The following is a 15,173-nucleotide window of genomic DNA, read 5'->3' as shown; positions in this document are numbered from 1 at the left end:
TATGCCGTCCTTTACCTTTTTTTTTCTGTTGAAACTTCAACTGAACCACAGAAATGTGCATGCAGCTGAGTAACAGTGTGGTCTTGCTGCAGCTATGTGAACCCTTTTTTCCTTCCTTTTGAGTCAGCTCTGAAACTTGCTATAAACTTCTTAGGTTCGAGACTTGTTTACGAGATGTGATGTTATTTAGTGCCAGTCATTTTCCCCTCCCCACTTCTCAAGTGCCACAAACCGATGCAGATCAAGCTACTGTCATGTTGGCAGTCTTAAATGTTGGCTGGCTGCAGACAACTCTCAGAAAACCTATAAACCCCAGTTTTTTCCTTCTTGTTAATTACTTTGGTGCTAGCCTACTCAAGATTCTTTTTCTCTCTCCTGATGTTCTTCCAGTGTGGATCAAAAATCAAAGTTGCTGGCTTAAAGCAAAACCAAACTTTCTTTCCAGTAGACTGTGAAGCCAAAGCAGCTAAACATCAGCCAGGCTCTTGTATATTCGTGGTGCTGTTGATTTAGGCTCCAGTTAGTTGCGTGGAAGGTGGTAGGTTTGACCTTTTGATGGTTTGGTTTGGAGGTTTGACCTTTTGATGGTTTGGTTTGGAGGCTGTTTAGTGCTGGTTGGGATAGGAGGGAGTGAAAAAGGCAGCCTGGGATCAGAGTTGGCCCAGCTACTTTTTCAGAACTGACACCACAAGGATGGCCTTTCCCTTTGGGAACTTGGAGAGGGTGGTGGGTAGGTCTGGAGGGGAGTTATTTTCTGCTCAAATTGCTTTGTCCTTTCTAATGTTGCTCTTGCTGTCTTTTAGTACAGCAGCTTTCCCTCCGTCACCTTGCTTATATCCTCTGTGTTGCAACTGATTCTGGACTCCTTAGACCTTCTAGCATGCTTCTCTTGCCCTACATGTCTCTGTTTGAGTGGCTGAAAACCACCTGGAAGCACAGGTCACCTCCTGAGTGAAGCAGTGTGCAGCTGAGGTTTCAGGTTGAGAAGAAACAGACAATGCTAGACAAGAGCTGGTTTAGCAAAGCAGGGCTCAGCTCTGCTGCAGGGAGGAAGGAGCTGAGGAGTGGATGCACCAAAAGGAATGCTAGGACCCAGGGAAGCTCCCAACCAGCTGCAGGAAGAGGTTTGTTTTTCTTTGTCTGGTTCTTATTTCTGCTGCCCCAGCCCAGCTTATCTGGACAGCCAGGGCTGAGTGTGACGTCTCTGCTCCTTCCTCTGGGCCAGCCTGATCTCTGTCCCGCTGCTCTGGGAGGCAGACTCGGCGTGCAGTGCCTGATACCAGTGGTTTTGGCGTTAGAGATAGCTCCAGAGCAAGTTCATCCCAGCTGAACAGGGAGCATTGACCAGTTTGTGGTCATGAGATGAGATCCTGTTCTCTCCCAGGTCTGCCTTCCAGTGAGCACGGGTGTCCTAACCCACCAGTCCTCGGCCAGCTTGAGCTCTGGATAACACAGGGGTAGGAATTAGTAGGGAAGAAATTTACCGTGGCAATCTCTGATCTCTAAGAGGTGGAAGTGAAGGATTTCAGTGATGGTGGAGCCTGTAAATGGACAGAAGATCATCTAGAGCACACATGTGAAAGAGCACCCCTCTGAAAGAGGGGAGGTTTAGATGAGATATTAGGAAGAAGTTCTTCACTGTGAGGGTGGTCAGACACTGGAACAGGTTGCCCAAGGAAGTTGTAGATGCCCCCTCCCTGGAAGTGTTGAAGGCCAGGCTGGATGAGGCTTTGAGCAACCTGGTCTAGTGGAAGGTGTCCCTGCTGATGGCAGGGGGGTTGGAACTGGATGAGCTTTAAGGTCCCTTCCAACCCAAACCATTCCATGCTTCTATGATTCTATGTAGCTGGTTTGTAGCCCTTCTGTTCTCAGCACCACGTAGCTCCCGCTGCGGTGATGACATGCAGAGTTCAAATTGTCTGTGTAAGTCACTGACTTGTATAAAATACAGAATCCAGCAGTTTCTTTTCCTTTAATAAATTACACTTTCATGCTGAAGCTTAAAGCAAAAACACTGTCCTTGCAGCTTTCCTTGTTCTTCCACTACTGTAGGCTAAAATTTTCTTTCCATCTTAAAAAATCTTAATGCAGTCTTGAACATGACATGGGCTTTTTGTGACAAATAACATGATGGCTTGAAGCATATCCATGTGTTCTAGAAAGCTGCTTCTGAAAAAAAATGACTGCTAATAGTTGCTTTCTAATCCGTTCAAATTGCTTTTATCCCAGCATGGCTCTGAGTATAAGGTACCTGAAAACTTGGTATTCTCTTCTAAAGTGCGACTGACAAACCTGAATAGAAAAGGTTTTTAAAGTGGGTTCCAGATTTGTCATCTAGAAAGGTGCAGGCCTTTTCTTAAATGCTAAAGGAGTGGTGGTCCTGTTCAGCTTTGAGGGTGAAGCTTTCACTTGGTGTGGTGGCTCTTCTCCTGCCAAATCTTTACTCCCTTGTCCCATCCACAGCTCCCTTCTCAAATATGTGTGGCATTTATTTCCTGCCTTTCTCAGGTTGGTAATTATTGTTGTAGTCTATCAAATTATGTTGCCTTAGGGATGGAGCTGTCCTGATGATGAAGGTAATGCCTCTGCTTAAAGACTAAACCATCCTGGAATCTATGTGAAAAGAGCAGTTCCTGGGAGAGCTTCCAGTGTTTTGTCATGTCCTGCAGTACCTTTCTGGTATTTCTGGCACTACCTGTTCCTTGCTTGGTCTTTGTGGAATCAGACAGATCCCATATTGGTGCAGGATGAGCAAGAGCTTTATAATGTACAATAAAAACAGATAGTGAACAGAAATAGGTTGCCCAGAGAAGTTGTGGCTGCTCCTTCCAGGAAGTGTTCTTGGCCAGGTTGGATGAGGCTTTGAGCAACCTGGTCTAGTGGAAGGTGTCCCTGCTGCTGGCAGGGGGGTTGGAACTGGATGAGCTTTAAGGTCCCTTCAAACCCAAACCAGTCTGGGATTCTATGATTCTATGAAAAATGGAAATGCACATCCTAGAAGAGCACGGGTCTAAACGGAGCCAGATGTAGGGTTGCCATGTTGCCTCTGGGCTTGATTGCTCCTATTGAGATTAACTAACTCCCATTGAAATGAACCAATGCTCATGATCCCTAAATATCCACATCTTCAGGGTTGAAACAAACCTCCTGAACTTGAGCAGTTTGTTAGAACAAAACCAACTCCTGAAAAATACCCAGTTGCTTTCTGAAGGTAATGAGTGCTGCTGCTCTTAATGCTTTTGTTAATTAATGTAAATATCCCTACGTGCTTATGAGGACCCAAAGTGTTCCCCTGCTAGGTGTTTGGTTCCATTTTTGCTTTCTCCTAGACAATATGTCTGGTTTTGGTCAGACACTGGAACAAGTTGCTCAAGGAAGTTGTGGCTGCTCCTCCATGGAAGTTTTCGAAACCAGGTTGGATGAGGCTTTGAGCAACCTGGTCTAGTGGAAGATGACCCTGCTGATGGCAGGGGGGTTGGAACTGGATGATCTTTCAGGTCCCTCCCAACCCAAACCAGTCTATAATTCTGTGTTTTGAGCTGTTTCTGATTTCAGCAGCCCTGCCAGCACTACTTGACCACTTTTCCCCTTCCTTCTGGGATTCAATATCTTCAAGGGAACTTTCTGCCTAGTCTGTTCCTGCTTTTACAAAGGGGAGTTGTGAAGTACTTGAAGTTCTGAGCTCCCAAGAACACTTTGTGTAAATTTTGTATGTTTTTAATCAGTCCATACTCCTGCCAGGAGCCAGAAATTAATATTCTTTGATGCCATAAACACGGGAGGAAGCGCAGAGTGCGAATGTCCTGCCCTGCTTAGATGATAGGAGCAGTAAAAACGTGTGAACCTGGGAACCTGAGCTCTTACCTGGAAAACACAGTGGCATTTATTTGCTTGCTAAAATCTGCAGAAATATTAGGCCAGCACTGAGTCACTCTGGTTCCTTAATAATCAAATGACACAGCCGCAGAGTTCGCGTACGATATGCTCAGAGCCTGAATTTCTCAAATAACTTCTATATATTTCTACACAGTTCTCATTTTTTTTCCATCTCTGGCCCAGTTATTTACAGATACCTTGTATTTGTATTTCACCTTTTCTCCAAAGTGTTTTGCCAAACAAAATGCTGAGTATGTACACAAAACATATGGAAGTGCTTGTGTGTGTGTGTGTATATATATATATATATATGCTTATGTATGTAATGGGAGATTGTGGCAGCCAGTGCAGGAATGAAACAGTGTTTAGCTCCAGCCAGGATTTAACAGATCTCTCCTGGCCTGTGCTTAATTTTTCTTTTTGACTGCAGCTGCTATTTTTACTTTCAGCTCCTGTCTGGATTGCCTTACATTTTGCTACTTAGAATTTCATGAGTCACTTATCGCCTGTGACCATTCTGAGCTCGCTCTTCCCTCTGTGTGTTGATCCTTATTCTGACCTATAAGCCAGGTGAAAATCCTTGTTCTTTCAAATACACTTAGCTTTGTCTAAGGAGAAAAACGAGACACCCAAAGGTAATTTTTATCCTTGTCTCCACTCCAGTCTGACGCACAACTGTGCACCCTTTGCAAATTCCCTGCTACAAACAGAGAATGGGAACAGACTGGCAAAATGGGGTGGGTGTTTTCAGCCTGACTTGGCACAGATTCACTTGCCTTCTGTGCCAGTCTCTGAAGTCTGGGCATCAGGTGATGGTGCCACCTAAGCAATGAGATGAACTGATATTAGGCAATTGCTTTGTGCTAGTTCTGTGTGGGTTTTTTTTTTCCAGAGATTGCTGCTCTTAGCACCAGTCTGTAAGCTTGTGGATATGGCTTTTCTGCTTCCAAGAATCACAGAATCACACAGAATCACAAAATGTTGGGGATTGGAAGGGACCTCAAAAGATCATCCAGTCCAATCCCTCTGCCAAAGCAGGAACCTAAATGAGATCACACAGGAAGGCGAGGACCGTTTGGTGATTCACTCTCGAGCAGGAGGTCCAGACTTTACAGCTCTGCCATATTTATTTTTCTGTCCTCGTCTTTCCCTCATGAAGCTGCTGCAGAATTATTTATGGTATTGTTTTGAAAAGCTACTAGAATTTGAGTGTGGTCATATGAACTGTTGTACTTCTGCTGTTAGCAAGCTGATGTTACGCAGCACCTCACGCCACCGCCGTGTGGTGAATGCCTCCGTGGTGAGTGCAGAATGTTATATTTGACTCGGTTGTTAGAGCTCTGAATGGGCTCCTAACCTCTAAATTTAAATTATTTAAATAATAATAATTTCTTGGGGCCTACAGGAAAGCTGGGGAAGGACTTTTCATAAGGGCAGTTAATGACAAAACAAGGGGAAATGGGTTTAAACTGAAAGAGAGGAGGTTTAGATGAGATATTAGGAAGAAGTTCTTCACTGTGAGGGTGGTGAGACACTGGAACAGGTTGCCCAAGGAAGTTGTGGATGTCCCCTCCCTGGAAGTGTTCTCGGCCAGGCTGGATGAGGCTTTGAACAACCTGGTCTAGTGTGGAAGGTGTCCCTGCTGCTGGCAGGGGGGTTGGAACTGGATGGTCCCTTCCAATCCTAACCATTCTGTGATTCTATGAAATTTTAAAAAGAAATCCTTGCCTTTTGCCAGTGAGAGCTTGCTGACCTGAGAGCCCTGTGCATCTCTGAGGTGGGCAGATCCTGTGCCCTTCAAATGGGGAACAGCAACGTGTTAAACCAGTTGTCCCAGTCTGCAAAGGAACTATGAGGACTGGAGCAGATATCTTGCTCTCATCCCCTCTCCTCCATCTCCTACCGTGATTTCTCAACCTGTGGTGCATGATGGGCTTGTGATCAGTTACACAAGAAGATAGTCCCTGAAATGAGTGCAATGTCTTTTTAAAAATAGAAAAAAATAAAAAATAAATGCACATTCCCTTGCAGGCTTTTGGGAGTTTGGGAAGGGGTAAGGAATAAACATTAAGTTTAGACTAATCTTATCTGGCTGTTTGGCAACACTGCCCAAACACTTGGGAGATCTTTTTCCATTAGATAACTTAAAAAAAAGCAGAGGAAAACTACTGCTCTTGACCTCTCGGTGCTGTACATGAGCTCTTTTGTGTGCTGATCTCTGTGCAGATAGTTCCACCCTGAGCTTTGGGTGGTCACCCAAACCATGTTGGTTTGGTGTGGTGTTTAAAACTCACTTCATCCTGTTTCAGAGAGACTCTAACCATCTTCTCACCTCACCAGCCAGGAGAGTCTGAACTGTTTCCTGACTTGACCTTAATCTCTCATTAAAAATAAAAATCTTGAGGCTTGTCAGTCTTGCTGCACTGAAAATTCAGGAGGGGTTATAAACACTTATCTTGTTGGCTCTTTGTTTGGCACCACAGTAGTATCCAGATAATGAATCTGCTGTCACAGTTGTCCAGGTAAAGAAGTGTCCAGCTGGCCTTATGAACCAAGCAGTGATGAGTTTGAGGAGGAGTAAGTAGATATAAACCAGCTCCACTCTGGTATCTTCTCCAGAACTGGTGGGAAGTCTTCTTGTTTTTCATGCTGATGTGGTCAGGCTGTGCAGCTGACTCCATGCTGAGCAAGAAGACACAAAGCCAGGAGGCTGGGATGTGCTGTGTTTACTGGCACGCTGCTTTTCCTCCTCCCTGCGTGCTTCCACAAGGCTACCAGCATTGACATCGCTTTGAAGAGCTGTGCTGCAGGGAAGAAAGGCTTTTTTGGGGACCTCTCACCTAACCTACCAGCTAAGTTGACTGTACTTTGAGCTCAGATAAGCAACGGGCCACCTTTTGAAGCACCGCTTGTTGGATTGCAACCGGTTCCTGACTTTGAGGAGAAGCACCAAGGAGTGCAGAAAGCATTGTGTAGCTGGAGCTGTGGGAAGAACAAGGAGGGAATCTCCAGCCCAGGTTTCTGATCCTTCTTATCTCCCAAGTTTTGAGTCCATTCTACCTGAATGGTAGATTAGCAACCTGGTCTAGTGGAAGGTGTCCCTGCTGATGGCAGGGGGGTTGGAACTGGATGATCTTGAAGGTCCCTTCCAACCCAAACCATTCCATGATCCTATGGGGGTTCTACCAAGGTAGGACACCCTTTCTAAATCACAGTCCAGCCCTATGGACATAGTGATAGGGGCACAGTCAATGTGGAACAACCTCTTGCTCCACAGGACAACAAGAGGTACCTTCAGAGTCCTCAGCATTCCTGAAGATATCCAGGTATTTGGACTCTGTCTCTTTGAGGAGAACTTGCTGGTAAAGTTCATGATGCTCATGACAACACGTCACTTCTGGTGGTACCTTCCAGCTCTATCCTTTAGCCTGGAGCTGTTCAAGAGAGATGTTGACATCAACACAAGTCTGAAATTCCTCCCTGTTCCTCCACTGTGGTTTTGCTCATCTGGAGAGTGGGTTCAGCTATCACTCAGCCTCAGGACCTGATCCTTGGAGTGACCCAACTGTGAGTCAGAGTGTCCTGGATCTTCAGACCCATAGAATCATAGAATCTCCTGGTTGAAAAAAACCTTCAGGATCATCGAGTCAAATCATACCTGTCCACTACTAAACCATATCTCCGAACATCCCATCTACCCATCTTTTCCATGGTTGGTGTGTGAGGATTTCATCCTGGAATACATCCAGCTGATGGTGCTTTATGGATGCTCCTGTGTTTGCAGCACCGAGGAAGATTGACAGCCTTTCAGTGAGCTGATTTTTTTTTAATTTACAAATGTGCTACTCTTCAAAGATTTTTTTTTTTTTGTCAACCCAAAGAGTGATTACTCCAGGGCTATTACTGAAATACCAGGATTTTTGAAGGTCAGCATCTGCATATTGGTCTCAGCATCTTCTGCTATCGGAACAGATGTGTCCCCTTCTGTTGTGTAACTCCTGTGTGGATGTAGAAGGATTTTTCTGTTGCCACCCAAAGGCTTTTTCTCTGTACAGATTTTATGCAGCCCTGCTTTACCCTCAGAGGCAATCCTGGACCTCACTGCTTCTGTATGGAAAAGGTGAACTGCAGCCACTCTGCTGCTCAGATTCCTCCTAAGCATTGTTTTTTTCCAGGGTTCAGTGTGAATATTGTTTTAAAATGGTAATTTAAGTGTTGACAGCTGGTCCAGCACAGAGAACTGCGACTGCTCAGGCTGTGACTTTGGCTTCATGCTCCAGACCATGGTGGGAACCTAAAATCAAGAGCCTGTCCCTTGATACTCTTCATGGAGTGCTCACCTGGACTTCTACACGGTATATTTATCTGAGTGTGCTGCACTCAAGACTATGGAATACACCTACCCCAGTGTTTATGCCAGTTTAGGATTTCTTTTTCACTCCTGGCTTCCTTTTTAAGTTGGAATTTCATTTTTACGTGGAAGTTTACACTTGCTTTGTCTTTTGTATTTGTAAAAATAAATAGAGAGCAAGTCGGTATTATTGGAGCAACGTTAGTGCTTTGTCAGTGCAGGTCACTTTACATTTCAAATAAAGAAGGAGATAATAGTTTGAGCTTGTTTCTAGGTCAGGAAAAGGAAAGATATGAACAGAGTTGCTCTTGGCCTGTGTAGTTTCTGGCCGTAGGAGAATTAGACTGGGGAGGACCTTGAAGAGTTACAAGATGTGGCAACAACCTGGGAAACGAAGGAGAGGATGTTTGTGTCCTTTCTTGAAGAGCAACTGTTTCATTTGCAAAGCTGGAGACCAAGGACAATGTGAAAGAAGGGATTGTTCCTTACCTGGGTGAATGCAAAGATGACAGAGAAGAATGACAAATCTCAAGAACAAGAGCTGCCTGAGCGGAAAACATAATCTCATCTCCCTGGATATCGAATGCAGCTTCAATGCTGAGGTGTCTGAATGAAGAGTTAAGTAAAGCCTTACAGGTGAGTTTGCAGCACAGCCTTGTCCAACCAGCTGCAGGTGGCTGTGGTAGAAGGTACCAGGAAATGGGTGAGATGATCAGAAAATGAGAGAAGGCAGAGGGATGCCTGCGTCCAGCTGGGTTAAAGAGAACCAGTCTGCATCCCAGATACCACTACAAAGAGTGTTTAATTCAGCAGGTCTACACATTACTCTCCTATTCTTGTTACCTGGTGTCTTCCCCCCTCCTCTCTTCTATTCTGCTTTATCAGAAACTTAACTTTTTTCTTTTTTTCTATTTTTTTTCCCCCCTGTCCCTAAGGGAGAGACAGAATTTAGAATCAGGATCTGTGCTGACTATAGCTCTCCAGTGCCAGCATAATGGATCCGTGACCCGATTTAAACTCGTGAGAGCTGCCATAATGTAAATATTTGATGGAACTCCAGCTTCCCTTTTTAAGTCTGCTTCAGTTTTTTTCAAGCTAAATCATGGCAAGGTATTCCTGAAAGACACTTGTTAGCGTGGAATTGTTTATGCCTTTCTCAGCTCTTCTTTTAGAGATTGTTCTGGCTTCGGGCGTCGTTTCAGCCTCGCGTTGTATTTATGCAAAATCCGAGCGGTACAAATAAACATGAAATTATATTTATGTCATAATATATGGAAAGAAAGAGGGTTAAATCCATATGTCAGCTCATAGCCCAGATGGGAACCATGCTGTCACTCAAATCGTGATCGCTCCTTGTTTGGGCAGGGATGGTAAATCAGCGCTACTGCAGCGTCGCGGCTGGATGAAGGTGGTGGAGGTAGGGAGTTTGCTGAACAGTAAACAGTGACTGCTCTGAAGAATTATCTTCTGTGTGTTTTTAGTGCTGGAAGGTGCTTTTTAAATTAATTGAATCAACATCCCAGACCTAAATTTCTTACCTGTTTTTATAAACGTGGACCTTTGTCAGAAGAAATAGTTGTTGTTAGCTCAAGTAGATTACTGCTGACTTCAGGAAGGTGTGATTCCCACGTGGGCAGTGTTTGTAGGGCTTTACAGGCTGCAGGATGGTGATACAGCAGAGGAAAGAGAGTTTTATTTTAAGTTCTGGAAAAAAAAAAAAGAATAAATCAACATTAAGATGTAGAAGCAGCTTAACCTGGTACAGAAACAAGAGTTGCAGCAGCTCTTCTGGGCTGAGCCTGAATGATTCAGCCAAGCCAGCAGAAGTATTTAGGAATACTTGATCCATTTGGTAGTGAAATAACTGGAAAACCCAATTTTCTATCCCTGCTCCGTGTCTGTTCTGCACTGGGAACGTATCCCACACTCAGGTAATTGGGTTCCTCCTATTGAAAGGAAAGGGAAGAGTTTGGAAGCTGGATTCTGCTCACAACCGTCATCTGAAACAGTTTGCTTTTGGGGTGGATGTGCTTTACTTCTACACAGGCTGTAGTGCCAAGTATGGTGTGTTAGAATTCCTTTAATATCTTTGTTTTATAAACTCTTATTTGTGGGGGAAGAGGGGAGTGTTTTTGAGGTGCTATCTGTCTTGAGCTCGAGGTTCAAGTAGGCAGGTGGAGAACATGGCTTACCTCTAGCTCCTGCTATCAGATGTGGTCTTTAAAGTGTGAGGCATCTTCTACCATGATGTTGTAAGTCTTAAAACCACGGGGTTGGGTTTTGGGTTTGGTTTTTTTTTTAACAATTTAATTTGCAAGTTGGAACAAAGACAGAAATCACTATCAAATCTAGAAGTCTGAAACATGGACAAAGCCAAGATGAGCTTCCTCATTCTACACCTTGTATCTGAGCTGGTTTTTAGGAGACCAGAGGTACCAACTGATGAATTAATTGCTATAAACTGATGGATTAATTGCTGTATTGGTGCAGAAATTGAAGCACCAGCTCTCTGCACCCCTGAATCACTTACAAATGTTGCGACTTCAAGTTCATAAAAAGTCTTTGTTGCGAGATATTTAGAAAAAAGAAAAAAATCAGTCTTAAAACAAATGTTGAGCTTAATTTTTGTGTTTAAGTGTTTATTCAAAAGATCCTTACGGCTTTTAAAAACACATCATCAGCTGTGGGTGCTCGATTGTGCTGATGGGCAGTTCTTTTTGAGATAATACTGAACCACAAAACCTTTGTGGTACAGTTGCACTGTAAGCAGAGGGTTTTGCTGAATTTTGAGGGAATGGCTGAGGACCCTTGGGTCAGAATGTTGCCTGTGTATTTTAAAGGTTATATAGCTATATATAGCTAAGGCTGGGGGTTTTTTTTAAACTAGTCAGATGAATCCTTGTTCAGTAAATTCCAGATTTCTTATGTTAAAAAAAAAAAAAAAGGAAAAAAAGAATTAAAAAGAAATCTTTGGCTGTTTTCTGCTATTTACCAGTGTGTCTCTTTGCAGGATTCATGAATAAAATTTTCCATCCCAACATTGACGAAGCGTAAGTAAATCCCTAGTGTGGGGTTTTTCTAAGGAGTCTGTCGAATTCTAACAGTGTTTTGGCTTCACAGTAATTCACTGATGAATTGAATCATGCTTTCATCAATCTAAACATCCAGAGTGGGAAATTTGATAGAGGTAGATGTTGTCACAAGTTAACTTTTGGGAGTGGGTCAAGCTGTGGGCAAGATTAGAGAGCTGCATGCTACAGACTCTTGCAGATGTCTTCTTAATTTGCAACGTGCTTCATTTACAGAAAATTCAAGGTTGCTGGTCCCCCTCCTGTTGGCATCACACCAGCTTTCTAGAAACAACAGTGATGGCTAAGACGTAGCTCCCTCTTCAGCTGGAGTTCATGTCTGTACTAAAATTCTTCAAAAAATAAGATGTTTTGACACTTTTTTTCAGTTAAGGTTGTTAAGAGGAGCCACCTCTGCCTCAAGTCTCTCCAGCAGAGCCCCACACAGACCAACTGATTCAGTAATGGTTCCAATTCACTTTCTTTTGTGCAGAGTATGAAGATTCATGTAATTAAAGGCTGCCCCTCTATTAACTGCAAGAGAGGGGTAATTCATAGCTTATCTGAAATGCTGGGGCACAGGCAGGGCAAGGGAAGGGAAGGGCTAGATTATATTAAACCCCCAGAGTATTTTTGAGTGTGACTGTGTTTAATTCCATCCTTTCCATGTGTTTCAGGTCAGGAACTGTATGTCTAGATGTAATCAATCAAACTTGGACAGCTCTCTACGGTGAGTTTGGCATTTCCCTGAAAACTGACCACGTGAACATCTGTATTTGGTGTGTTAACATAACACAGCTTGCTGGGGACAGATAATCTTACGCCAACTTTTGGGTGTTGTGGTTGGTTTTTTTTAACTGAAGTTTTAAATCCCTCTCTGAGCCAAGATCACGTGAAAAATAAGATTTTTCATGTGAACACACTTTCATAACCTGTTTTTATGCCAGAGAGGTGAAAATACTCCATAAACCTCACAAAGGATTACTCAATCCATTGCTTGGCATTGTCTGGCAACTGCACAACAGCACTGTGCCGTGATTCAGCATTGAAAGAGAGAAGTGATTGGATCTAAAGTGAAACCTCGTTCCAGTTACCCCATCCACGTTTTGTACATGCATTTGAGTTGGTATTCTTTGTGCACAAGGTTATGATCCCATTTCTAGAGAAGATGGCACCAGAAACTGTTCCTGTTTGTCACAGCAGTGTCATTTCATTGCAGGCTAGGGAGGTGGTAGTGCATCTAATGATCTACAGACTGTTTTGGGTTTCCCATTAGGTCATTTCTGGCTATAACTTTCCTTTTTAGGGATATAAAAAGATCAGTTGGTAGCTGAAGACCTGTTAAAATAGCATTTAGGGAAAGCTGAGATTGTTAAAAGGAATACAGCTGAGTATCTAGTCTAGGTTGGCTGCATTTTGAAAATGGATGAGGCTTTGAGCAACCTGGTCTAGGGGAAGGTGTCCCTGCTGATGGCAGGGGGGTTGGAACTGGATGAGCTTTAAGGTCCCTTCCAATCCAAACCATTCTATGATTCAGATGTACCCATTCTGCTTTGAGGAAGCGTATTCAGGGGAACATGCACGTCAAATCCTTCACGTTCTTCCATCAAAAACTGATTTTTACCTATCGAAATTGAAGCTTGGAAGCAGTTGCTAGAGAGACAAGCTACTTCACCTTCCTCACAAGCACAATTTGTAAGGAAATACCAGACTCGGTGAATTCTGGGTGGGAAATTGCTATAGCAACTTGTTGAACTTTAGTCTTCATCCGAATGTCTGAAGCCCTCATGTAGTAGTTGCCTGGTGTACACTTCACATGGTTTTGTTGTGAGAGATCAACTTGGCCATGACACAGGTGCTGTTGCTAACGGAGGAAGAGGATGCTTTTGTATCCTGGGAGGATAGGATGAGGGGTGATGGCTTTAAACTGGAAGAGAGGAGATTGAGATGAGATCTGAGGAAGAAATTCTTTGCTGTGAGGGTGGTGAGACAGTGTCCCAGGTTGGCCCCGAGAAGTTGTGGCTGCTCCTCCCTGGAGGTGTTGAAGGCCAGGTTGGATGAGGCTTTGAGCAACGTGGTCTAGTGGAAGGTGTCCCTGCTGATGGCAGGGGGGTTGGGTGAACTTTCAGGTCCCTTCCAACCCAAACCATTCTCTAAATAAGAGGGTGGCCCATTTCTGAACATGAAATGAAAAGGGGGAAATAACATTCCCTGGTGCCTCTGAGCACAGTTGTGTTGTTTGGAACGTCACCCCTTTAGACCAGAGTGATCCTGCGCTGGCAGAGGAAATGGGTCAGATAATTCCAGAAGCAATTAAGGTGGAAGAGTCCCAGAATAGCTGCCAATAAATTCATGAGAACCTTGTTGTTAAATTCCCTCTCCTTCCATAATGAAGTATCAAGTCCTTAGCACCATGGTTAGGCTTCCCACACACATTCAACTCTAGAGGGCTGGAGCACCTCTCTGCTGAAGAAAGGTTGAGGGAGCTGGGCTTGTTGAGCTTGGAGAGGAGAAGGCTCCAGGGAGACCTCATTGCAGCCTTCCAGTACTTGAAGGCAGCTTAGAAGCAGGAGGGAGAGAGACTTTTGACATGGGCAGATAGTGACAGGACAAGGGGAAATGGTTTTAAACTGAGAGGGGGGAGATTTAGATTGGGTATTGGAAGGAAATTTTCTACCCAGAGGGTGTTGAGACACTGTCCCAGGTTGCCCAGAGAAGCTGTGGGATGCCCCATCTGTGGAGGCATTCAAGTCCAGGTTGGATGGGACCCTGGGCAGCCTGATCTTGTGGTTGGCAACACTGTCCACAGCAGGGAGGTTGGAACTGGATGATCTTTAAGGTCCTTTCCAACCCAAACCATTCTGTAGTTCTAGTTAGACCAATGCCACTTTGGGGGATTTGAAAGAAGGGAGAAGTTCCTGAAGGTCTCTTAAAACTAAAAAGAAAAATCCCTGCTGTGTTTTGTGAGCCATGGTGGCCTTCCAGGGCTCTGCTTGTTCAGCCTATCTGAGAGTTTAGTTGTCCAACAGATACAAAGAAATACTTGATCTAAGTCTTCTCCATGGAGAGACTTGACCCAGCTTATTGCTGAGCACAATCCATAGGAGGATTTAATGGTTTACCAAGGACAAACCACTACCATGGTAAAAAGTTTTCTTAAAAGAGCATTCTCACCGGTTTTTGTGGTCCCTTTTGGGATTAGGATCCTTCTTCCAGTTGCTGTTGTGCTTATCCTAGAAGCAGCTGGTGGCACCCTGCCTCCACAGCGTGCCAGCCATGACAAACTTGCTCAAGGTACCACGTGTGTTCTAAAGAGCTTTGTCACTGTCCTCTGCCAGTGCTGGAAGGAGCAGCAGCTTTTGTAGAAGAAAGAGATTTCAGGGCACGTTCTGGAGGCGCTCCTGTTGATAGCTTTGCAGGGGTGGTAACGTCAGACAGTGGTGATGATCTGCCTGGACCTACTGTGCAGCTCTTCTGAAGCTGTATCTTCACTGGTGGTGGAGTTAGAGCCTGGCTTTCTGTGGCTGCAGCTCAGAGCCAGAGTACAGTGAGAGGACTTGGAGATCTCTCCCTCTACCTGCCCACTCATGGTCCCAGTCCTCCATCAGATCTAGTTGAATTTAGCAGCTCCATGAGGCTTGGCAGTGGCTGGGCTCAGGAATAGTCCTTGAACAACACAGCCTTGTTCCTATAAGAGGCAGGTTAAGATGGTTATCTGCTCAAGTGGTGGATCCTAGGGAGTGTTGGGCTTCCCTTCTGACAGCTCCACTTCAATCCGTGCTAGAGGGAACTGGTGGTGCTCATCCATAGGCAGGATTTCTCTGCCACCAGGAAAGAGATGCATTTTGGGTTCTGCACTTTGGCCACAACAGCCCCCG

At 44.4% G+C, this 15,173-nt stretch overlaps 1 protein-coding gene across 1 annotated transcript in view; it reads left to right on the top strand.

Annotated features, from left to right (window-relative positions):
- LOC104520552 (ubiquitin-conjugating enzyme E2 H) overlaps window positions 1–12,025 on the top strand; it is a gene marked incomplete at both ends in the record, with an annotated part of 19,263 nt that extends 7,238 nt beyond the window's left edge. The window contains 2 exons of the mRNA XM_010162265.1: window positions 11,238–11,277; window positions 11,973–12,025. Coding sequence (XP_010160567.1) covers window positions 11,238–11,277; window positions 11,973–12,025 — 93 coding nt within the window. The remainder of the gene's footprint in view (window positions 1–11,237; window positions 11,278–11,972) is intronic.
- Window positions 12,026–15,173: the final 3,148 nt, after the last annotated feature.

Source organism: Antrostomus carolinensis, unplaced genomic scaffold (assembly GCF_000700745.2).
Source record: "Antrostomus carolinensis isolate BGI_N321 unplaced genomic scaffold, ASM70074v2 scaffold19552, whole genome shotgun sequence".
Classification (NCBI taxonomy): domain Eukaryota; kingdom Metazoa; phylum Chordata; class Aves; order Caprimulgiformes; family Caprimulgidae; genus Antrostomus; species Antrostomus carolinensis.
The sequence above is the reverse complement of the archived record's forward strand: the minus strand, read 5'-3'. Positions and strand labels throughout refer to the sequence as shown.